This window comes from Euleptes europaea, chromosome 5 (genome assembly GCF_029931775.1).
Source record: "Euleptes europaea isolate rEulEur1 chromosome 5, rEulEur1.hap1, whole genome shotgun sequence".
In the NCBI taxonomy this organism is placed as follows: Eukaryota; Metazoa; Chordata; class Lepidosauria; order Squamata; family Sphaerodactylidae; genus Euleptes; species Euleptes europaea.
In genome coordinates this window covers 18,331,223-18,357,360 of record NC_079316.1, presented here as the reverse complement: position 1 = coordinate 18,357,360, position 26,138 = coordinate 18,331,223, and the positions used below count along the sequence as shown (strand labels likewise).

Below are 26,138 nucleotides of genomic sequence, written 5' to 3'. Positions count from 1 at the left end.
TAAAAAAAAGGTTCAGAGATATTTTATTTAAAATATGTGCCCCGGCTCTCTAACCAGAAATTGGTTTCTAGGATGCTAGCATAATAGTTAAAAGCCGTTAAAGAACAACAGTATCAAATCTTAACAAATCTCCAAACATACAAATAGGGAAGAAAAAAAAAAACACCCTTAGAATTAGGGACACCCAACCTTTTTGAGCCTGCAGGGACCTTTGGAATAATGACACAGGGTGGTGATCACAAAACGGCTGCCATGGGAGGCGGCGTCATACACCCCCCCAGAGGAAGTCCAAATTATCCCTCTTCTCCCAATTTTAAAAGTACACCAGGAAAGAGGACTAAGAGAGAATAAAACCAACACAGGTGGCAGCTGCCACCAAGGCAATGCTATTTTAATCTGCACAGCCAATCAGATCTCCAATGACCCATCAGACACTATGCTGGAAAAAAGGTAAAGTGTCGGTGGGTGTCATGGTGTCCATGGGTACCGTGTTGGGGACCCCTGCCTTAGAAAGCTAGAAATGTTAAAAACCTGAACTTTGAAATGCAACAAGAAGAAATCTTGAAGCAACAATAATACCTAACCAGGTAGAGACCTGGACATGGCCCTCTTTCCCACTCAGTTGCTCTTAAAGAATTAGAAGCCATCCTATGATGAGAGCAAGTCTGGTGTGGTGTTTGCGTGTCAGACTAGGATCTGGGAGATCCAGACTTGAAACCCCTTCAGAAGAAGGCAATGGCTGGGGCCTTCTTCTGAAGATTTGAATATTTATTACAAGTACCTTATGGACTTTTTAAAGAAATTTTCTACAACTACTGCTACAACAGAAAACCTTTTTGCACAAAAACTGCATTAGAGAAAGCATTATACATTTGTGTACATAGTTGTATGTGTTTCTTATATGTATCACTGCACCTGGGTTGAATATATGTTTAAACACGTTATTTATGTGGCTGCTTTGTACAGTTATCTCTGTGCTGATTTCCAAACCTTGGGGTAATAGCGCAGGAGTGCTCCCTTTTTTTGTAATCTCCAGGTACTAGCTGGAGATCTTCTGCTATTACAACTGATTTCCAGCTGATAGAGATCAGTTCACCTGGAGAAAATGGCCACTTTGGCAATTGGACTCTATGGCATTGAAGTCCCTCCCCTCCCTGAACCCCACCCTCCTTGGGCTACACCCCAAAAACCTCCCACCGGTAGCAAAGAGGGACCTGGCAGCCCTAATATCCAGGTTGATATAACACTGAGAAAACATCTACGTTATGCAGGGCTACCATTGGGTTTCCGTTTTACATATGCAACGTTATGCAACAGCATGTGAATCGGAGAGATGTTTAACCTTGTGGCAAGTTCAGCACAGATAGCCTTTAGCAGAGACAAGCCGACACAGATAAAAGAGGAAGGCAAAGATTTTCCCTCTCGAATGACTAACTGAAAAATCTCAGTGTGGAACTGAGAAATTACAGCTAGCCGTTTTGCTGGCAGGCTGAACAGACAGTACTTCAGCTCTCAAGGTCACTCCTCGGTGATGTAAAATTGCTCAAGAAATTATGTGTAAATCTGAGTAATGTTTCCAAAAGCCGAGACAATTGTCTCTGCACGGCTGGAATGGAAGGGCTGAGGTAATTCAGTATTTGTCTTCTCTTTCATAATGGACATAAACAGGTACTTTACCACGCATTACACCACTTCACTTTCGGTTGAGCGCTGCCTGCGATGAAAAGAGCGATTTGATCTGTTTGCCCTTAGTCAATACATCCTGGAAGTGAAATGCATTGCATGCCCAACCAGAGGCAAAATACCTGCCCTTTCTAAACATTTCACAGTGGAAGTGACTGGGGGTGGGGGGGAACACAAGGGAGCTTTATGGCTAAAGAATATCCAAGAGCTGCTTTTTTAAAAGCAAGAATATATACCCCCAGCATAGCCCCCATGTACAACAAGGGCCCTCCTTTAACATAAAAGTATGGAGGACTGCATCCTCTGTGGGCCATAGTTTCTTAGGAGCTGATTCCTTTTCTTTTCTTTTTAACACAGCTCTTCTGGACTTGCTGAGACATGAATCTCAGAACTGAAAGCTCAGTAATCACCCACATGCTTCCCCACAGATTGACACACCAGCATTTTGGTTGTAAGGGCAGCTCCTTATCTGTAATATCCTGGCAGGACATGATGGCCATTTAGTGGATTATACCCACTTTATAGGGTTGCGAGGTCCCTCTTTGCAATTGGTGGGAGGTTTTTGGGGCGGAGCCTGAGGAGGGCGGGGTTTGGGGAGGGGAGGGACTTCATTGCCACAGAGTCCAATTGCCAAAGCAGCCATTTTCTCCAGGTGAACAGATCTCTATCGGCTGGAGATCAGTTGTAATAGCAGGAGATCGCCAGCTAGTACCTGGAGGTTAGTAATCCAAAGCCAACACCTCTGTGTACAAATATTGTAGTACAAAATCTGACGCAGACCACTATACACCTAGTACAGTTTTACAAAAGACTGTATTATACAAAACCACATAGACATACATACATACATACATATATATATATATATATATATATATATATATATATATATATATATATATATATATATATATATATATATACACAAAAAAAAAATGCATATCTCATAAGTGTAATATCCCGTTATTCAAAATACACAGCCCTGTAGACTAATATTTGTTCTTTATCTTTCAGGAATGGATTGCAGGTAAATATTTCTTCCAGATGCAGGAGGATCAAAAAGTGAAGGGGAAGACGACCGTTTCTATTTCTCTTCATCAGTCCAACCTCACCGACCTTCCATATATAATGATCCACATTAATTAAATGATTTTAACATAATCCATACAAAAATAAAAATCTTACATACATTACCTAATATTTCCTGTCTCTTATTTCTTCACAACGAATCCATATGCAACAGTCTTTCAAAGGTTCCTTCCTAGGATACCAATGATAATTGCTGGCACAAGCTCTCCTATTCTAACCTAGATTCCAAATGACCTGCAGGTGTGTGTGTCAGACCTTCCCTTAGTTTTAAAGGTATATTTCCTACTACACAATTAAATGAAGCAAGAAAGATCATTTGACGGTTTGAGAGGCAAGACACAGAGAGGATATTACACCAGAGAGGCATACTTTATCCATCTGTTTAATACAGTGACACCTATGGAACTGAATCTTGAGAATGATCTTTCTTGTGGGGAGGGGAAGGGAAGGAGATTGTAAGCCAATTTGATTCTTCCTTAAGTGGTAGAGAAAGTCGACATATAAAAACCAACAGTACTATTACTATTACTATTACTTCTTCTTCTTCTTCTTCTTCTTCTTCTTCTTCTTCTTCTTCTTCTTCTTCTTCTTCTTCTTCTTCTTCTTCTTCTTCTCGACTTCTGTCAGCTTCGGCTGATAGGCCACTTATGACCATTCCTCCAAAAGTGTGATCTGGCCACGGTGATCCACGCTCTGATGACATCCAGGATAACTTACTGTAATGCCGTTTACACGGGGCTGCCTTTAAAAACTGTCCAGCCTACAGAAAGATAGATTTCCATGCTCTTGTGCTTGGCAGCAGTTCTTTTCCTTGGCACTGTTGCCCGATAAAAGGATGCCACAGGATCTTTCATGGGTAAATATTCATGCTGATCTCTCTGGTGTAGAGGGTAGAGTGGATCATAGCCAAAACTGCTCGTACCTTCTTCTTTAGGGCTGTTCTCCTCTTTGAGGTCACCTCTGGTTCAACAACTCCTTGATCCTGGATTGGATCCACACGTGCAGGTTCCGGTAGCAGCACAAAGCTTTTGCTAGCACTTGCGGGCGTGACTCACTTTTAGTTTAACCAGACTTGACTCCAAGGGGAGAAACAAATCATGCCAACAAAGCCTGGCTAACACCCACAATCTGAGCAATGTGTAAACAGTGATTGGCTTGGAGGGCCTTGTCAATAAAAAAGGTCACCTAAAGGGAGAAACACAATATATGAGATGCCGGGAAATATCACCAGCAGGAGGGTATGAGATTTTTTTTTTTAACAACCCCATTCCCAATACTGGTCTGTTATTGCTGTTTGTTTTATCATCCTCCCGGATCTTTGTGTTTCTGTGCTGAAGGTTTCATGGATATCTAATCTTGAGTCCATAAAAATTTCAGGATCGGAATGAGGGGAGTTTAATGGTAAGTGGTATTCCTCAAGGTGTGCTATCCACACAAGAGTGATTTAAAATCAAACTTCTCCTGGCAAAATCTTTTCGACAGATAGTTCATAATCTTCATAGCAAATCGTCTGTAGGAGGGGAGGTTGGCTTTGCTGATGGTCGGCTGCGAAACATAAGTCTCTCTGCTCTGCCTGCCAGACCCCCCAAGAATTCCAGCATCCTTCTTCATAAATCAAGCTTCCAACCCTCACGAACGCATGGCTGTGGATAGTGCCTTCTCGAGGCCCGAGTCTAGTGGAGACCTGAAGCCATAATTCTTTCATGAGCTATGAACAGAAGTACCTTTCAGGAAGGGCGGTGGTGGTGGAGGGGAAAACAATCTTCCCTTCATGCTTCAGACAACATGTAATCATTTCGCAGGAGACATGACTTTCTGGTTATGGTGAAGTGTAAGAATGGATATTGGTTATATAACAGAAGGCTCTTAAAACGCAGTTTCTCAGCAAGGTAATTTTGAATAGATTGATAGGCTGTCCTTGGAATCACACTCCTCCCCACCCACCCCGCCATCTCACTCTTTCCATGCTGAAACCTGGAATGGAGTGAAAATAGGAAGAACTTCTTAATTGTATCTCCTCCCTATGGATTTCTCAACGTACACCCCCTCCCTTTCTTTGCTATGCAAAATTCTGATCAAAATAATTGTGGGGCAGATTTTGCCTAATAAGGTCTTTGGTTTTGGCCATGGACCAAGTCAACCATTTCAGACTAGAGGGTCTTCCTGCAGCAGCTTCCCATGAAGCACCAGATCATTTGGCGTGTCAGCAGGTTGTATAAAGTGGAAGATTACTATGATCCTTGCCCTTCTACACCAAAGGGGATTCCAGCTCCACAGATGTTTCCAATCCAGAGCCTGCAGGTATACCGTATTTGGCCAACCATTCTTATTCTGAGTCTCAGACAGCAGATGCCATTCAATATGCTGCCAGGTATCAGAGCCACCTTTGAACGAAGACATGCATAGCATTTGATAAGTCGCATTGGATTCTTCACCCACACTGTGAGCCCTGCTTCATATTTTGCATGACTGACACTGCTACCAACAAGTTGAACCCTGGTTCATGCGTCAGAGCCAGCATGGTGTAGTGGTTGAGTGGTGGTTAGGAGCGCAGGTTTGATTCCCCACTCCTCCACGTGAGCGGCAGATGTTAATCTGGTGAACAGGGTTGGTTTCCCCACTCCTACACATGAAGCCAGCTGGGTAACCTTGGGCTAGTCACAGCTCTCTTAGAGCTCTCTCAGTCCCACTTACCTCACAAGGGGTCTGTTGTTGTGCCTAATGACATGGTACACTTTTCCAGGGAACATTCCCAGGTCAGGTTGAAAGACGTCCATGAGAGGTGGTCCACAGCACACAGGGAGGAGGGCATTAAGCTTTCTCACCCCTACCATTTTACCAACTGGTAACATTCCTGTGGAGATGCTATTTGTCCCATTGGGGAAACATAATGTACTGATAGGCTACCTGGTACATTTCCCCAGCGGGGCAAGTAGTGTCTCCCTGGCCCTGTTTCAGGTCAGGAAAATGTGTGGGAGGGGGATGCTTAAGCCCCCTCTCCTCTTCCAAACCAAATCAAGCTCACACATGCCTGGAAAGCATGGAAATCCCAGGTCAATGTACCTGACGAAAATCTATCATGTAGTTAGGACCTCACCCATAAAATTTAATGGGTGACTCAGAGGAAGTCATGCTTTCTCAGCCTAACCTTCATAGGATCCAAGGTGGTATCTCTGACTACCCGATACACCTCTGATGTGGACACCACCCATTTAGTAATCACTTCTGCTTGGTGTGCTATTCTAGAATGCTTACTACATCAACTTTTTTGTGTTACCTGATAGAAGTTTTCAGTTTTGTGTGCCTGTATACGGAGTGTGACTACTGACAGAGAAGAGGAATTGGTTTTTATATGCCAATTTTCTCTACCTTTTAAGGAGAATCAAACCGTCTTACAATCTCCTTCCACTCCCCACAACAGGCACCTTGTGAGGCAGGTGGGGCTGAGAGAGTTCAGAGAGAACTATGACAGGCCCAAGGCCACTCAGCTGGCTTCATGTGGTGGAGTGGGGAGTCAAACCTGGTTCTCCAGATTAGAGTCTGCAGCTCCTAACCACTACACCACGCTGGCAAAGATACTGCAACATACATCTGGCCTTAAAAGGTTGGGCTTCCAGGTCAAAGTTTGTGACTTCTGGACCCTTAGCACTTCATTCTTTGAAAATTAACCATTACTTTTCATTCAGAATTGAACACATAATGCAATCTGAAATCTGTATGGTATAGAAGATGGAGTTGGGACAGAGACCTGGGCCATGTCCGCACTTACCATGTGCAGCTCCAATTTCTGCGGGCTTTCCTTGCATGTTCCCACTTCATCTCACCTGAAGGATTCCGAGGACGTCTCCAGAACATAATTCCTCCGCGTTAAGCGCATCCGCTTATTTGTCGAATTAAAAAAATAAAACGTCTTCCACCTCCGGAGCCTTAAAGTGGGAACATGCAATGAGTATTAAATCCACTTCCTGCTGCCAGCCCACTTCCTGCTGCCAGCCAATCCCCGCACTCCCCCCGCCTCCCTTAGTAACGCTGTCCTTGCTTGGAGCGCCGACTGGGCATGCGTGGGAGCGTGCCGGTCTGGGGATTATCAAATGCAGCGGAGAAAGGAGGCGCGGTGGGAACAGGAATTTAAAGGCATTTTGGATACTTGCATACTGGACGCGTGTAACTTGCGAGGTAAGTGGCTAGTGCGTTCACGGGCCTGGTTTCAAATCCCCGCTCAACCAAGGGCAACCTTGGAACAGTCACTATTCTTGGCCTAAGCCAACCTCAGAGGATCATTGTGAAAGTAGACTCAGAAACCCCATGTAAATTGTTCCGTACTACTTTGAGGAAGTCCAGGGACTGGGTGATTTCTATGCTGGCAATTGGACATTACCCTCTCACATGGACATAAATATAAAGTTGTCTTATACTGACCCTCGGTCAGTATTAAGTCTGACCCTTGGTCCATCAAGGTAAGTATTGTCTGCTCTGGCAGGCAGCCTCTCTCCAGGCTCTCAGGTCTTTCATATCACCTACTACCTGGTCCTTTTAATGCTGGGATAGAACCTGATATCTTTGGCAAGCCAACCTGATGCTCTACCACTGAGCAATAGTTCTACCCCAAAGATCATATAAAGAATACACTGTTCTGATCTCCTTAGGCTATTTTTATTTCCCAGAGGTAAAAAATAAAATAAAAATAGAATGGCACTATGCCTTTTGTTTCTCTCCCATTCTGTTGTTGTTATTCAATGAATAAAACATACAGTGTACGATAACCGGCAACATCTTGCTTATCGGCTGTGTTAAACCTCCATTAATGTAGGTCATGTATCAGCTTATTATTTAGGTTCTTAAATGTATTTAATAACTTAAGACGCCGGCAGTCTTTTCGTACATGGTGTAGTCATTTGAAAACTGGTGTAGCGGAGCAGCCAAAAATATATCTCTGTGTTTTGTCGAGCTCTTAAAGGCAAAACCGCAAAGCCTTAAGAGATTTATTTAAAGTTCAGGAAGGGTTAGATACCACCACAACTGGCCGATTTATCATTTTGCAAGAAAGAGAATCCAGACTTAGTGTCACTCTAAATTCAGGGAAGGGAGATTTGAGCAGGGAGAATTGCTTCGTCCATGCGGAGACCCTAAATTGATCAGCAAGTGCTGGACACGCCTGATGCACATGCACTCCCAAATAGGCACTGGTGCTGTGATGGGCAAGAAGGAGCCATCCATTCACACTGCAGAGTTCGGAAGGGGTTGCTCATGCACTACTGACCCTGACTGTAGTTGGAAGAGTGCCAGTATCTTTCAGAAGGGTTTGGTAATCAGCAGACAAACACAGGAGAACGCGGCCAGAGATCCTGAAAGCCATTATATAAAGAGTAAATCGTGTAGCTACAGCAGCCAGCCAAAAGGTAATGCTCCATTGACCTGGCAAGGGCCAAAGGCCAGACTCCTCGTGTTTATACCAAGCATTAAAGATGAGTCGATAGGGCTGTTTATGTTCCTTTTCGACTTGGTTGGTTGCCATCATCATGGGTTTCGCCTCATTTTCATGGCTGGGCCTGATGATGTTTTGTTTTCTTTCACACCACTCATGTGCAATTGATGAGTAAGTAACACTTAAGAGAAAAATTCAAAAACAAAAGCCATTTCCGCACTAATCACTTACCACAGAGTATTCCTTGTTGTCGACCTATTAAGTTTGGCAGCGTATTCCAGTTTATTTGTCCGCACGCTGCCTGTTGCCTTAGTCCTGAGAACATTTCACCCTGTCTGCACTTCCAGAAAAAGAAACTACATGGCCCCAGGGGGAGCATCGCGTCTTTTGTGACATTGCCCGCGAGCAGGATGCTCTCCCCTCTCCCCCCTTTTTTTGTTTTTGGGCATGCATGTGTTCTGGCCACCAGCCACCAGCCAGCGTGGCTTCTGTTGTGCCTCCCCTCTGCATGGCCAGCAGCCTCTTCCATCGGGGCTGGCTGGTGACCCACGCATCCACTTTAAATGTTTAAGAAAGCTGAGAAAGCGGGGGGAACACATATTCGCTCGCGTCACTTATTTTTTAACTCCCATCAAACTTTACGACATCACAACAAACTTCATACAGCACACAAGGGAGGACCTCTCTTTCCCCTGCTGCCCCCCTCGTAAGTAATCTGCCTACAACATACAGAGGCCAGAAACGAGATAAATCGTGACTCAGAAGGGGGGAGGGGGTTGGTTGGTCCAACGTGCCAGCCTTTGTTTGCTTGTTTGCTAGTTTGTTCCTTTGGTAATCCCATGGCAATTAAGAAAAAAATTAAAAGAACAGAAAATGATTGGCGGGAGGGGAGGGGAGAGGGAATGGGAGGGAAAGTGGATGTAGACAACATAGGGATGAAGAAATGAATAACATCCCAAACTTGGTCTGCACTTCAGGGGCAGTTGTCTTTCAAATGGAGAAGAAGAAAACATCGTACTATAAGTGTCTGCAGATAACACGCCGATTAAACATTTGTGAAGTGGTTCCAACCCCAAACAGTGGGGAAAATAGTGCAGTCACAAGGAAATGAAATGTTTCACATGAACACATGAAGCTGCCTTATACTGAATCAGACCCTTGGTCCATCAAAATCAGTATCGTCTACTCAGACTGGCAGCGGGTCTCCAGGGTCTCAGGTTTCATTAAACGTTGTAAAAACTTGGTGCAGAAATGGCCAAAGTCTTGTTTCTCATGAGGGAAAAGCAAAACTGAAGTGGGCATATTCAAATTCAGCCATCATGGTTGTACAATCCAGACTCATCTGGCTCAGTGGTAGAGCATCTGCTTGGCACGCAGAGGGTCCCAGGTTCAATCCCTGGCATCTCCAGTTAAAGGGACCAGGCAAGTATGTGATGTGAAAGACCTCTGCCTGAGACCCTGGAGAGCCGCTGCCAGTCTGAGTAGACAATACTGACTTTGATGGACCAAGGGTCTGATTCAGTATAAGGCAGCTTCATGTGTTCATGAAACCCAGCTGATATCTTGGCCTGTCCAGTGGTGAAGGCAACACCCAGGAACAGAAGCAGATTGACCATTAAAGTCACCGGGGAAAGTCCCAGTGGGCCAATGGCCTGGGGGGATCCCCCTTGGCCGGAAATGCCCCAGCTACAGGGAAGCCCCTTGTGAAGTGGGTAGGAACTACTGCTTTTGTGAGCTGGCAGTCCCTGGCTCACAGGAGCCACACAAAATACTGTGCAGTAGCAATGAAGCTACGTCGCCTTAATGTACTTCCTTAATCTGTGGAAATGTAAAATTGGGTGAGTCCTAATTTTGTTGGCCTTGGTTGTACACATCTACTCTGTATGGTCAGTTTCTGTTTCACCTGTTTTATTTGGCATACTAGCCGCAAATAAAATTTATTTATTATTATTAGATTTAAAAACAGGTTAGGTAGACCGGTATAAAATGGCTTCATTTGTTCCTGGACTGGGAGAAATAAGTCTGGCAATGAGAGAGTGCAAATGCAGGCCGATGTAAAGCACCAAGGCATTATGGGAAATGGCCCAGCTGAAAACTATGACAATGTGGAGATGATCAGCAAAATTTGCTGTTTGATATGGGTGGTGGGGAGGAGAGGGAAGTCTGATAGATGATTGCTAAGTTCAACATGTTGCACGTGCTTCCTTCCGTGGGACATCCCAATTAGCCACAAGCAGTCTTTGATCAACACAGCTGTTTGTATCCCCCCCTTTTTTAAAAAAGATGTTCAAGGTTTTGGTTGGCAGGGTGAACAGGGTATAATTTCGGTACCTGAGGAAGAGAATTTAATGGGGGCGTGAGCCTGTCTAGCAGGATTTTCCTTCTCGTGCTAGCAGAAGCATGACGCTAAGCAGGCCTGCACTCATGATCCTTATCAATTTCACACTGCTGCCAGTGCTTCACAAAGAGGGCTGCTACTTAAATGCTCGGCTCCCTCGCTCCCCAAGGACAAAAGGATTAGAAACTCTTCCGAACGCTGGCGTTTAAACAACCTGGGCTTCGGGAAGAGATGGCTAAAAACAGTCGGACAAAGCCGGTGGCTTAGTACCTTTCAGCACTGGCCACCCGAAGGTAATGGCTTTGGACTGAAGGACGTTATCTTGTATCTCACTGAGTATCTGTCCCTTAAAGGTAATGGAGTTGGCTGGGAAATGATCTCCAAATGGGTCTGCAAGGGAACCACATTGCCCAGAATAGACTGTGTTCAGCTTTGGGCACCGCAATTTAAGAAAGATGTAGACAAGCTGGAAAGTGTCCAGAGGAGGGCAACAAAGATGGTGAGGGGTCTGGAGACCAAGTCCAATGAGGAAAGGTTGAAGGAGCTGGGTATGTTTAGCCTGAAGAGGAGAAGACTGAGAGGTGATATGATAACCATCTTCAAGTACTTGAAGGGTGGTCATATGGAGGATGGTGCCGAGTTGTTTTCTGTTGCCCCAGAAGGTTGGGCCAGAACCAATGGGTTGAAATTAAATCGTAAGAGTTTCCGTCTAGACATTAGGAAGAATTTTCTAATGGTTAGACAGGTTCCTCAGTGGAACAGGCTTCCTTGGGAGGTGGTGAGCTCTCCTTCCCTGGAGGTTTTTAAGCAGAGGCTAGATGGCCATCTGTCAGCAATGCTGATTCTATGACCTTAAGCAGATGATGAGACGGAGGGCATCTTGGCCATCTTCTGGGCATGGAGGAGGGGTCACTGGGTGTGTGCGTGTGTGGGGAGGTAGTTGTGAATTTCCTGCATTGTGCAGGGGGGTTGGACTAGATGACCCTGGTGGCCCTTCCAACTCTATGATGGGAGAAATTGGGTCCAAGGCTTCTTTGGTTCTTAAGAAAACATCTGTATGGCTCGAGGCAGGCGTCCCCAGTGTGGTGCTTATGGGCGCCATGGCCCCGTAGACACCTTTCCTGGTGCCCAGCAAGGGTATTTAGAAAGTGGGCGGGACAAGGTGGGTCTTCTGCCCAGCAAGGCTTCTGATGGGACATTGGAGATTTGGTTGGCTGTGCAGATTTTTAAAAGTGTTGCTTCGGCGGCAGCTGCCGCCACAGCACAAGGATCTTCATTGTGTGATTTAAGTTAAACCATGGCAATCATTTTGTGGCTGGCTCCTCCTCCTGCAACAGCCATGTTGTGACAGGATTCCAAAGGTGTCCGCAGGGATGCCAGGCTTATGGGCTCTGGTTCAGGATTTAAGATACTAGTCCTCATGGAAGATAAAGATCAGCTGGAACAGGCAATGACAAAAATACTGAAATACTGGAAACAAGAAGGCAAGTTTGTAAATAGCCACTTCCTCGGCCACCCGTAGTTAGTAAATATCATCTCCAGGAGCCCCGGAAGGGAAGTGTATGCAGAATGGGAAATGGCTATTTATTGTTTTTTTCTTTCTTTTCGGCATCAACACATTTGAAATGAAAAAAGTATCTGTGGGCAGGCAGCCAAGTAGAAATGATTGCGAGGCAGTAACTATTGTCGACTTATTTGCTAGATTGCAAGAAGGCATGTATTAAGCAAGCAGGAATTGATTTTGCTTTGTAACCGTCATGTTTTTGAATGGGCTCATTCTATGAGTTGATGCCACCGTGGCTGAATGCAGGTTTTTATGGTCCCTGGGGCATCAGGTAACCCTGGGCCCCTCCATCACTGCTCTGCCCCCCCAATCATGTTTACCTTCTCTCCCCTCAAATTTCTTTCCTTTTCTGCAGCTGCAGCTATGATGGAAGGAGTGGAAAATGCAGTTCTGTTATTTCTATTGGTACCGGCAGGTCTAAATGGATTGTGAAGGAGTCACGGCTCCCCTCCCTCCAGTATACCTTCTGTGGTAAAATGAAGAAGAAGAAGAGTTGGTTTTTATGGGCTGACTTTCTCTACCTTATAAGGAGTCTCAAAGTGGCTCACAATCTCCTTCCCTTCCTCTCCTCACAGCAGACACCTTGTGAGGTAGGTGGGGTTGAGAACATTCGGAGAGAACTGTGACTAGCCCAAGGTCACCCAGCTGGCTTCATGTGTAGGAGTGGGGAAACCAAACCGGTTCACCAGATTAGAGTCTGCCGCTCATGTGGAGTAGGAAGGAATCAAACCCGCTTCTCCAGATCAGAGTCCACTGCTCTTAACCACTACAGCACGCTGGCTCTCACGAGTAACATGAAAAGATAGTCAGGAGGAAGATGGAACAGGAATCCTTAGGGATCGCTAAATCCAGCACCTATCCAGAGACAGGCTCACTTTTGCCCGACGGAGCCTTGGCAGGTCCCCAGCCATACAAACGTTTGACACTGCCCCTGGACACGGAGATGCTGGCATAAGAGCCAAACTGCACTGGCCCAATGTGTGTGCATGGGGTGCGGGCAATACGAAGGCACCCCATCTCCACCATCAGCAGTCCTGCACTAGCGGAATCCAAATGAATACGTAATATGGAGGAGTTTTTTGTTTGTTTGTTTCTAAATGGGGGCAAAGAGGAATATGGGAGGAATATGGAGTTTCGAGAGACCAGATGAACAGGTTCTTTTGTGATTGGTCTGTGTCTACTTATATGGAAAAACAAAGGTAACTGTCAACAGAAAGATCGTCTCGCCAAAAAATGTAATATGATCTGGTGGGCAAAAAGCAGAATCATGACAAATTCAACATGGGAAGACAGGCGGAAACTCCCTGTTAATTAATGTCAGTCCGCTTGTTAAGCAATGTGATGGATTCTCACTCTCAGAGAAATCGGAGAGACTGTGTGTGGTGGGGAGGATGGGAAGAGAGAGAGAGAGAGAGGGAGAGAGGGAGAGAGGGAGAGAGAGATTGAAGGTAGGCCATAATGCAACCCGGCGATATTAGGCTTTGTGAAGGAATTGCTCGTGAAACGATATGCCCCCGTGCATTATGTGGGAGGTCAAAGTAGATAATCATCCCTCCTGGCTGTAACTTATTTCAATCCATAAGAATTTATGATCTGCCCAAGGCAAACTGATAGTGCCGCACCCGGAACAACAGCTGAAAAGAGGGGAAGCCCGGAGGGGGGATGGCTAGAGGGTTTTAATTAGGCATGCCGAGAACCTTGTGGCAGACAGACTCGTCAGGCAAATGCACCTTGCTCAGATGCCCTCAGTCCCACCTGAAGTGAGCTCCTGATAAGATTGCCCCCATGTTTCTTGACAAAGTTAGTCACGAGCATGCTGCCGGCTCCGCACCTGTGCAGTAGCCACTTGGTTGTTGGTATCACCCAGCTCAAGAACAAAAGCATCTCACACACCAGAAATGACGCAGTATCTCCTAAGGGCGTGGTAGGGCTGGTGGCGGCATACTCCGAGGTGGGGCAGCTGCCAGGGCCCAAGGCCCTGATACCCACCCATGCACTCGTTCCCCCTTGGCTTGCAAACACTCCGCCAGTGCCAAGCGTGCTCCCTCCTGAACATATCGCCCAGTGCCACCAGGGAAGATCTACAGCTAGTGCATGGTGATGGCAGTGTTTGTGGCAGCCTTAGAGGTGGTGCTTCCAGTTGCATGAGCTGCCCTGCACTGTCAGGGAAAGGGCTGCTGAGGGTGCAGACAGCTGTGAGTGCGGGTGGCAGGAGGGCTTGCAAGCAGCTGGGGCGCACCGGCCAGGGGGGCTTGAGAGTTAGGGTTTCCAACCTCCAGGTAGTAGCTGGAGACCTCCTGCTATGACAACTGATCTCCAGCCGATAGAGATCAGTTCACCTGGAGATAATGGCCGCCTTGGCTATTGGACTCTATGGCACTGAAGTCCCTCCCCTCCCCAAATCCCGCTCTTCTCAGGCTCCACCCCAAAAACCTCCCACCATTGATGAAGAGGGACCTGGCAACCCTTTTGAGAGTGGGTGGGCAGAAAGGGAAGCACAAGCGGGTGATGGTGGTGGTGGGCTCTCTGCCCAAGGTCCCCCCAATTCCTGGAACTGGCCCTGGGTCATGGTCATTGTGGGGCAATCCTAAATGGGTCTAGTCAGAAGTAACTCCCATTTTATTTGTGGGCATTACTGCCAGGAAACTGTTCGAAGGATTGCAACCTAAGCTGATTAACTTGTATCTTTTTTAAAAAACAGAATTGCTTGCCATTGGTTTACTCTATAAGCCTGCACAATCAGCAGTGTTTCTTTGAGCAATGACTACAACTGATGGCAAGGTTAGCAGAGTTCAAGAACAGACACGGTGACTCCAAACAGTAAATCTCAGCTCAAAAATCTCAAACTGATCTCTTTTGTTTTTCACTTTACTATATGGCTTTAGAGAACTGGAGGTGGTGGCAGTGGCAGGTGATGATGAGATGGTCTAAACATGCAAGAAAACAGTGTCAATCTGCGTTGGTGTCTAGTTTGCTTCCAGGCTCAATTCAAGGTGCTGGCATTGACCTTTAAAGCCCTGCATTGCCTAAGACCAACATACCTTAAGGACTGCCTCCTCCCATATGAACCTGCCTGTACACTGCTTTGGTTCCCCCTGCCATCTGGAGCTAAACTGGTGTCAACCAAAGAAAGGGCCTTCTTAGTCATGGCACCAAAGCTTGGAAATTCCCTCCCCGAGAGATTAATCTTTCTCTATCAGTGTCTTTTGACAGCTGGTGAAGACTTTTTCGCTTCATCTGGCATACCCCCAATAGCAATTACTGGCCTTCCTTCTAGTGTTTGTTTATGAGTTTTTAATTGAATTATGTTATAGTTTTAACTGTATTTTCAATTGCTTGAATGTTTTAATTTTTTTAAATTATTAACTACCTTGTGGACCCTGATAGGGTGGAAAGGTGGCACAAAAATGTTTAAAACAAACAAATAAACAAATAAATCATGCAAATAGACCTGAATTCATTCAGCTTGCCAAACAATCACACAACTCACAAGCAAGAAGCGATCAAAACTGAGCATCCCTTGTTTCAAAAGAGTTTTAAAGAAGAAGAAGAAGAAGGACCCAGAGGCCTTGGTTAACTATATGTCAGCCACAGACAAATTGCCTTGCTTTCTGCTCTGCTGAGGCTGGAGTTGTCAGCTTCTGACCCAGATGCTGCCTTGTCTGAGGGCTTTTAAAAACTTTCCACGGAGAAAAACCTGCTCTGTCATTCAAAGCAACTTTGATACGGTGCTATATCAGTGTGGATTGCCAACTGATAAGGAAAAAACAACAACCCTGGCTTGTTCCAGTGCCTTGAACAGCAGCTAGATGTGCAGGAACCAGCAGCAAAGCTTTACATGGCATGCATGGGGATAAACATTATCATTGATGTCTTGAGATCACACTGCTTTTAACATTGCAGAAGCAGGAGTCAGTTTTTTAAACTCTACAGCTAATCCTGGATCCTTAGGTGTGTACGACACAGCTATCTACAAACACAAGTTTGTCTCCACTTGTGCACACTGTAGATCAAAAAGCTGCTGTGCATGGCAGTGTTTGTGATACGGCTTTTCAAGGGGAGTAATGACCCCATCCAAGACAGGAGAGATCACAAGTCCCTGGTCTGCCTTACTCAGAAAACCTCTGTCATCAGAATTAAGTTTTAGAGAAAGCCAGCGTTGTGCAGTGGTTAAGAGTGGTGGACTCCCCTCTGGAGAACCAGCTTTGATTCCCCACTCCTCCACATGAGTGGCGGACTCTAATGTGGTGAACCGGGTTTGTTTTCCCACTCCTACATGTGAGTTCTCTCAGAACTCTCTCAGCCCTACCTACCTCACAAGGTGTCGTCGTTGTCGTCGTCGTCTTCTTCTTCTTCTTCTTCTTCTTCTTCTTCTTCTTCTTCTTCTTCTTCTTCTTCTTCTTCTTCTTCTTCTTCTTCTTCTTCTTCTTCCCCCTCATGCAGCTCATTACTGACTCCAAGCACCAGTTCAGAACATCAACAGCATCCTTGGAATTAAGTGGAAAAGAAAGGTGGAGCTGGGTTATCGGCTGCATATTGGTGACACGGCAGCCAATACCTCCTGATGACCTTTCCCAGTGGCTTCATATAGATATTAAATATGATAAGATGGATACGATGGAACCCCATAGGCCAACAGCCATGGGGCAGACCAGGAATCCCTCGACACTATTTTCTGAGACTGCCTCCCCAGATAGGATTCTAACCACCAGAGCACAGTGCCCCTAAGTTCCAACATTGAGAGGTGGGTCATGAACACACATGAACACATGAAGCTGCCTTATACTGAATCAGACCCTTGGTCCATCAAAGTCAGTACTGTCTACTCAGACCAGCACCGGCTCTCCAGGGTCGTCGTCGTAGTCTTCGTCTTCTTCTTCACAGCTAGTGTGGTGTAATGGTTAGTGGGTCAGATTAGGGTCCGAGACCCAGGTTGGAATCACCAGTCAGCCATGAAGCTCGCTGGATGACCATGGGACAGTCACACACACTCTCTATGCCTAGTCTAGCTCACAGGGTTGCGTGAGAAAAAAATGAAAGAGGGGAGAACCAAGTACACCGCCCTGAGCTCCTTAGAGGATGGGTGGAACGAAAATGTGATGGAAAGATACATGTTGCCGATCAGCTGTACTCCTCATGGTAAATATGGGCCATTCAGAGCAATCTGAACAAATAAGTAAAGGTTTTATAAAAGAGGAGGCTGTTTTGCACCACCAAAAACACTTGCTGAGTACTTTTGGCTCAGCTTCATTCGAAAGTTTGCAAAAGATTATTCTCTGGTAAAAATATGAAGGCAAACATACTGAACTTCTTCACCAAAAATCCCCTTTGTTGACCTCCCTCATCTATTGTTAATATTAGTGTGTTTTAAAAAAGAATTCTGTGGGAGGCAGATGGCTGAAATAAAGGTGTGTGGAATTTGCAACTGTTGCTTTGGTGACAGTGGCGTGTAGGCATGCAAATTCGTGAGGAGTTATTTTCGGCGGCCTCCTGAGTTTGAGACAGAATGTTCGTACACCGAATTGGACTCTACATAAGAACATAAGAAAAGCCATCCTGGAACAGACTGGGGCCCATCAAGTCCTTATCCACTCACTCACTCACTCACATGGGTGATCCTGCTCATCAAGAATCATGTTGGGAACAAGATGATATCATATTGCTTTGGAGCCAGTGTGGTGTAGTGGTTAGGAGCTGTGGACTCTAATCTGGAGAACCGGGTTTGATTCCTCACCTCCCCCACGTGAAGCCTGCTGGGTGACCTCAGGCCAGTCATAGTTCTCTCAGAACTCTCTCAGCCCTGCCTACCTCACAAGGTGTCTGTTGTGGGGAGAGGAAGGGAAAGAGATTGCAAGCTAGTTTGATGATTCTTCTTCTTCTTCTTCTTCTTCTTCTTCTTCACAGCTAGTGTGGTGTAATGGTTAGTGGGTCAGATTAGGGTCCGAGACCCAGGTTGGAATCACCAGTCAGCCATGAGGCTCGCTGGATGACCTTGGGACAGTCTGTTCACACAGTGGCAAGCCAGGTGCCTCTGGGAAGCCCACAAACAAGACGACTGCAGCAGCACCATCCTGCCGGTGTTCCACCGCACCTCATATATTCGGCATATTCCTCTGATCCTGGAGAGAATAGGTATGCATCATGACTAGTATCCATTTTTACTCTGAAAGACTGCTTGCTTTGGATGGAGTGGTCTGTCTCCAGGCTGGACTGGGTACATCTCTGTATGGATACATGAATATTCCACGTCACTTACACCATGGGAACAACGGTACATTAACAGAGAGTAGTGTTGGCATTTGTGGGTTGTGTGTCTATTGCAGCCTTTGGTGACGCAAAAGAAGAGCTGATTGCTTAGATGGGAAAAGAGACATTAGAGGAAATAGCTTCTTTGGGGTTTTTTCTTTGCAAGACAGGAATTTTCAATGACAGCAACGCAGCAAGAAGAAGCGGGGGGAAAACATTCAAATGACCATGTAGAGGGAAATTTACATACTGTCGGCTGCTAAGGAAGTTAACAGGTGCAGCAAGCAATGACGGGGACTTCATGGGGCGGCCTTCCCAACAACTATGCGTTATAATGGATGAGGAGACTGAAATGTCTATTTAGGAATACATAACTATCCCTGTCATCTACTGAATGCAGCAAAAAGCTATGAAGGGGGGGAATTCTTACAGACTCTGACCCTGATCCAGGGTCAGGACTAAGGCTGCAATTCTCAGCACAGTTTAGAAAATATTCATAAAATTGGTCTGCGGGCCCCGTTAAATGTACACATTTGCTTGGATTATTTCTACGTCAGTTTTCTCCATTGCTCAAAGCTGTTTACCATAAGCCCTCAATTTTATGTGCATAGGGACGAGCTGCAGTTACTCAGCAGTAAGGGAAGGGGACTCTGTACATGCTCAGAGGAATTTATGTATATTAATTCCACACTACATTCTAGATCAAAGCTTCTTAAACTGTGGGGTCGCGTAACTGAATGTGGGGGTTGCGAAACAAGCACATCCATTTCATTAGTATGCAAATTTGCTTTCATCTTTAATAAATGATAAAATTATATGTATACCAAAGAATTGTTTTAAAATAAATTTCTTTATTATTTATTATCCGTAAGTGTTTGATTTGTATACCTATTTTATATACCTATTTACCCAAATATTTGTCGGGCAAAAAGGGGTTGCGAGAGGAAAAAGTTTAAGAAACCCTGCTCTAGATCTATTTGTTTAGAGGAGGAAAGTGACCATGGGAGGAAGAAGTGATGTTAAGTTGACACGGCTAAAGAAGTAGGCTGCGTTTGCTATACGACCAACCCACGAAATCTTTTCTATTTACACACATTTTGGGGGGGCGGGGGAGAGAAGGTGCCAGAACTCATAGTTAAGGTTGCATGAGTTTCCATCGATTCCCCTGTCTCTCTGAAGACCCCCCCACTAGGCTGCTCGTAAGGCTCTCTCTCTCTACTACACCATGAGAGCCAGGGTGGTGTAGTGGTTAAGAGCAGTGATTAGGAGCAGTGGACTCTGATCTGGAGAACTGGGTTTGATTCCCCACTCCTCCATGCGAGTGGTGGACGCTAATCTGGTGAACTGGGTTGGTTTCCCCAGTCGTCCACATGAAACCAGCTGGGTGACCTTGGGCTAGTCACAGTTCTCTTAGAGCTCTCTCAGCCCCACCTCCTCACAGGGTGTCTGTTGTGGGGTGGGGAAGGGAAGGTGATTGTAAGCCGGTTTGATTCTTCCTTAAAAGGTAGAGAAAGTTGGCATATAAAAACCAACTCTTCTTGAGTTACCTAGGCCTACTGCTCTGCATCATGCAAACACCATCCTTTAATCAGTTGAAACCTGACCCCTTTAGATGGTTAATTCCCATTGGTCTGAAAGACCACAAAAGCATCTGAAAGTACTGCATTTACTCAAAAGGTAGACACCCAGAATGCAAGACCCCCCCAATGTTATTCTCTCACATACAAAAAAATACCATCAAACATAACTGTAATTTGTATATGTATGTAAAATGACCTCCTCTTCTTTTATGACATACCTGGGGGAAAAAACCTAGATTTGCATTTGAGTAAATACAGTATCTCTCTCCCCCCGCACCGAAGACCTTCTTATGGAAGGTCTGTGAGCCAAGGGAGAGAAACGTTTATGCGTAACGCTTGTGAGGATACAGTGTCAAAAGATGAAATTTTTATAGCAGTCCGTAAAATTGAAGTATGAGTCAAGGGTTAACAATCTTGAATTTTACCCTGAAAATTAGTCTCAGAAAAAATCTACTTCATTATAAATACGTTACCACTACATAATGGCCTCCTGATTGATAAGCCCCAGAGCTGCCATCGCTGGCAGTCCTTTAAGCACCAATCCTTCATTTTGGATCTAACAGCGAGCTGGGCTCCACCTTGCTAGCCGGGCCATCAATTCTTACCTGCCAATACAGTTTGATGAGCTTGCTGGTATGCTGCTCGCTGCCTCCTGCCAGCCAGTACACGTAGTCAGCAACCATGGTGCTCCTAGTGACAAGAACAGAATACACGAGTGAAAGGGGCAGAGGAGGGGAGGGAAAGCAGATAAAAGTACAAGGATGTGACACCCGCAACGTAAAAACGAGCGTTAACATACTAAAATGGGGCGGCCCCAGTTCTGCACGGGTACAATAGGTAATAACTGGAGATCTCCTGCTTTTACCACTGGAGATCTCCAGCCAATAGAGACCCATTCACCCGGATAAAATGGCCACTTTGGCAATTGGACTCTATGGCATCGAAGTTCCAGCCCTCCCGAAACCCTGCCCTCCTCAGGCTCTGCCCCAAAAACCTCCTGCCAGTGGCAAAGAAGGACCTGGCAATCCTAGGGTACAATCTGACCCCCCTAAGATGTACCAATTCTCCCCCCCCCCAGTTTCGAGAAAAAGGGGGCTCTGGAGGGAGAAGGAGCTGAATCAAAGAAACTTGCTGTCTGAATCAAAGAAACTCGCTGTCTGTTTGTAACAGCTGCATGGGCAGGGCTGGATTAACCATTAAGAAAAATAAGCCTGTGCTTAGGGCGTCAAGGGAAGGGGGGCACCACAGAAATTTTTCCATTGCCACATTTACCATGGACCATATGGTGCAAAACTACAACTGGCGCAGCTGAACAAAAATGGTACAGGGTCCACAAAAAGGGCCCCCCACAATAAATGAAAAAAAATTACATACATATAGTGACTCAAAAAACAAACAAACCCTGAACATCACAATTTTTACTCTTATCCTTTAAAAAAACACAAGGATGAAGAAAAAGTGGGAACTGAGAATAATCACACTAATCACACTAGGATCAATATATTATTTATTATTTTTTAATTTTTAAATAAGTTAATATTAATTATTATTTTTACATATATATGGGGGTACCAAAATCTTTTAAGAGCTTAGGTCCTCTGAAGGTCTTAATCCGGCCCTGTGCACGGGTGTCTTGCCCCACCAATTTAAACTCTGAAAGAGATCCTATTTGCTGACCATGGACTATAGGCATGCTTGCAAATGAAGCTCCATTTGATGATAATTATGTATAATTATGATAATTATGTATATCCACAATGGTAATGATAATTATGTATATCCACAATATATGTGTGTGTGTGTGTGTATTTGTGGATATACATAATTATCATCTGCAGAGCTCATAACATCCATCTGAAATATCAGGGGAGCTGTTTTATTAGGGAACAGAATTGCAGGGGAGAAAACGACCTGCAAGCTTTCCCTCCCTCTCCCCCCTCCTTCCTGGACTTGATAGGTTTTTCTATTTTTATTGTGTGCAAATATTTAATGGTCGCTCAAAAATGTTTTATTCTGGCTTGCTTTAAAGTATTTATGGACTTCTACGGGTTATATACAGTCAAATTTTCTTCCAGGACAGCGGCGGAATGCATGATATAGCATAAAGCCGATGTCGGAGAATATCTCAGTCTGTGGCAAAGTCAAACATAGTTCACCTTTGATTAAATTATGCTTATCGTTATAGGGTGAGGGTGGGAGACAGGCAGCCCTCGGTAACTAATTGAATATGCTTTAGTACCCGGCGCATTTGTAACAACCTCATTTCTCCAGTTAGACTGAGAGGATATTAAAAAAACTATTGTACAATGGATATTAATGCAGACTTTAACAGACTTTAGGAAATCAGTTAGCTTTTTATGGCCGCTCCTCCAAGCACCCCTCTTGATTTCCTTCCCTCTGGAGATTCCAAATCCAATTAAACGCGACTAGACGTAATTCCAAATTGTCACTTTAGTCAATTAAACATATAATAATTGTGTGCGCCTAATTACTAGCACAAAAGTTTTTTTGTGGATGCATCCCTATCAAAGTTTATTTGCCCATCACCCCCCTTCCTCATCGCTGCCGATATATTTATTGCTCTTTGACATTACTGTAAATTGAATTTGGAATTCTTTCCCCAGTTACATGTGTTATAAAAGCCTAATCCCAGGCCAGTACTAATGCCGTTTTAGAACATGTTTTTTTTCCAGGCAGCATTATGTTCTTAATGAGACATGGCCAAAAGAAAATAAAGGAAACTGAGGATTTACATAACAAACATTTTCCGAGTCTTCTTTAATGGGGTGAGGGAAAAGCACCATAATATTCTATGTTGGGTGCAACGAGAAAGAAAGCCGGTCTTTCTTTTTAAATTCTTATTTGTTTTAATTGCAATCCCCAGACAGAAATGAAATAGAAAATATAACAAAATATAGTAATAATGGTGGCAAGTCCATAGGTGTGTGTGTATGTGTGTGTGTGTGTGTGTGTGTGTGTGTGTAAAGTGCCGTCAAGTCGCAGCCGACTTATGACAACCCCATAGGGTAAGTATCTGTAAAAGGCTCCCAGGTATCTAAAAATATATCCATACATAATTGTGGTCTATATCCCATACATTCAAATGTTGATTAGGTTGTAAAGTCCCCAATCCACTGAATTACTAGAGGTGGACATTTATCTCTCCAGTGTTCTCCTGTCTTTTAGCTACAGTATGGGCAAAGAGGGTCCATTTTCGTTGACCATCAGTTAGCCTCCAGGAGACAGGCGAATAGTTTAACAGAACATAAGCATCCTCAAAGATCATAAGAACATAAGAAAAGCTATGCTGGATCAGACCAAGGCCCATCAAGTCCAGCAGTCTGTTCACACAGAGGCCAACCAGGTGCCTCTAGAAAGCCCACAAACAAGATGACTGCAGCAGCATTATCCCGCCTGGGTTCTCTGGAGAGAATAGGCATGAAGCATCATGACTAGTATCCATTTTTTCTAGTAGCCATGGAGAGCTCTTTCCTCCATGAACATGCCCACTCCCCTCTTAAAGCCTTAAGAACATAAGACCATAAGAAAGGCCGTGCTGGATCAGACCAAGGTCCATCAAGTCCAGCAATCTGTTCACACAGTGGCCAACCAGGTGCCTTTAGGAAGCCCACAAACAAGACAACTGCAGCAGCATTATCCTGCCTGTGTTCCACGGCACTTAATATAATAGGCATGCTCCTCTGATCCTGGAGAGAATAGGTATGCATCATGACTAGTATTCATTTTGACTAGTAGCCATAGATAGCCCTCTCCTCCATGAACATGTACACTCCCCTCTTAAAGCCTTCCAAATTGGCAGCCATCATCACATCCTGGGGCAGGGAGTTCCACAATTTAACTATGAATATTCTAGTACAAAATTGATATGAGTAATTTCTTCCTCCCCAAAAGACTGAATAACTGGACAGGCCCAAAGCATCTGTTTAAGAGATGCCTCTTGTAAGTTGCAATGCCACTCTTGCACAGATGCCTGCAGCTCTTGGACTTCACTAGAAGGACAACAATGAGGGAGGGCTCCGTGCTCGCTAGACTGAGTGCCAAAAACATTCCCAGCTCTCAAGCACCCTGCTGGCGAAAGTCCCAGCAACTCTGATGAAACCAAGATCACTTTTGAAGTAAACATATGGAACTGAAAGGGATGGACTATAGTTTTTCCTGCCACAAACATTACAAACGGGAGACAAGAACACACGATGCAGTTGCTTCCATAAACTGTGCACTCTTATGATATTAACATAAAATAGTTCCTGTTTCTGTTCTGCATTTGGTGTTCCCCAGAATCGCTTTCCTGCATCCAAATGAGAGCCAGCATGGTGGTTAAGAGTGGCGGACTTTAATCCGGAGAAACGTTTTTGATTCCTCCACTCCTCCACATGAGCGGCAGACTCTAATCTGGAGAACTAGGTTGGTTTCCCCACCCCTGCACGTAGGGTTCCCAGGTCCCTCTTCACTATCGGCGGGAGATTTTTGGGGTGGAGCCTGAGGAGGGTGGGGTTTGGGGAGGGGAGGGACTTCAATGCCTTAGAGTTCAATTGCCAAAGTGGCCATTTTTCTCCAGGTGAACTGATCTCTATCGGCTGGAGATCAGTTGTATAAGCAGGAGATCTCCTGTCACTACCTGGCAGTTGGCAACCCTACCTGCACGTGAAGCCTGCTGGGTGACCTTGGGCTTGTCACAGTTTTCTCTGAACTCTCTCAGCCTCACCTACCTCACAAGGTGTCTGTTGTGGGGAGGGGAAGGGAAGGCAATTGCAAGCCACGGTGAGACTTCTTAAAGGTAGAGAAAGTCAGCATATAAAAAAACAACCCTTTTTCTTCTTCTTCAAATGCTTGTGGTACTTCATTTCCTACTGGGTCATGGACCCAGCTACCCTAAACCCACAGATTTTTATTAGCAATGTCAAGAAATATTTATTGGGGTCTTCAGACTGAACACACACACACTTCATCTGTGACATAGGGACATCTCAAACGAAAACAAGCCAAGTTGTAGGGAATCCTTTAACACAGTGCTTCCTGAAGTGGGCAGTACCACCCCCTGGGGGGCGGTGGGATTCTAGGGGGGCACTAAGAGGCAAGGTGGCAGCAGGGGGAGGAGCTAGAATTGGGCCCTTCAACTGTGTTGTTTACTAATTTACAATAGATCAAGCTATGGCACCACGCTGGTAAATTTGGGGGAAACTATCAGAATTTCCCACCAGACTTTGAAGAGCTGGTATCACTGGATCAAGTTCATCGGTTTTGTTGAATAAATTTCAACTAAAAAGTTTTAATTTGATTTCGAATAGCTGTGCAATTTATTGTTACTGCTTTGAAATTTTATTGTTATTATCTTCTTTAGTGCGTCATGCAAACCCCTATTTTGAATAATGCTTTTTATAGGATAGGGTAGGGGGCGCTGGGGTTGAGTTTGTGGAACCAAGGGGGCGGTGGCCCGAAAAGTTTGGGAACCACTGCTTTAATGGCTTGCCATTGGCCAACTGAAACCACTTACAGTGTCAGAGGCTGATGGCTTCCTTCCCCATCTTTGCCACTGATAATATAGGCTGAAGCCTTTCCTCAGTTCGACTATCTGGCGCTATTTTAGAAGCATGCCAGGCATATGTCATCCTTGCCTCGCTACACAGGCTATCTGATACTTCAAAAGCAACTGGAGTTTTCAGAGATTACATTTTGCAACCCTGTCATCATCGCTTTCTCCCAGTGTTCATCGTGGAAGGAACGCCATGCTTTTGGCACCGCCAAATGGCTCTCTCGTTGGCCAAGTGAAACTAGTCGGGGTGGTGGAAGCCAGGCGGTTTGCTTCCTCATCTCTGCTGTTGGCTGAGATGTTGGCTGAAGCCTTTCATCTGTTTGAATGATCTGCCAAAACGACAAACATTTTTTCTGTCTCTCTTTCCCTCTCCCTCTCTCTGTGTCCTTTGGATAATGAAGTCAGCCTGTTCCCAAGGCTCAGAATGGAACTATGCACGATAGGAAAAAATGGATTGCTGTATCTAAAAGTGGTAGCTTTGTGGTGAGTTCCTTCTTCTCCTTCTGTACATTTCTCTGTTCCCTGCCAGTGGCAGCCAATAATGTGTAGTGTGGCAGGTGGACAGATGCACAAGGGAATCGCATCAGGACACAAAGTAAGTAGTGTTACACATTATGGAAGGAGGGGGAGAATTCTACTTGGGGTTGCTGTTTTGGAGG

General features: G+C 45.1%; 1 protein-coding gene across 1 annotated transcript in view; it reads right to left on the bottom strand.

Moving 5' to 3' along the window:
• The window catches only part of SPATA16 (spermatogenesis associated 16), a 171,165-nt gene that overhangs the window by 44,513 nt on the left and 100,514 nt on the right, over nt 1-26,138 (bottom strand). Inside the window, exon 4 of the mRNA XM_056850184.1 lies at nt 20,531-20,615. Within this exon, the coding sequence (XP_056706162.1) occupies nt 20,531-20,615 (85 nt within the window). The remainder of the gene's footprint in view (nt 1-20,530; nt 20,616-26,138) is intronic.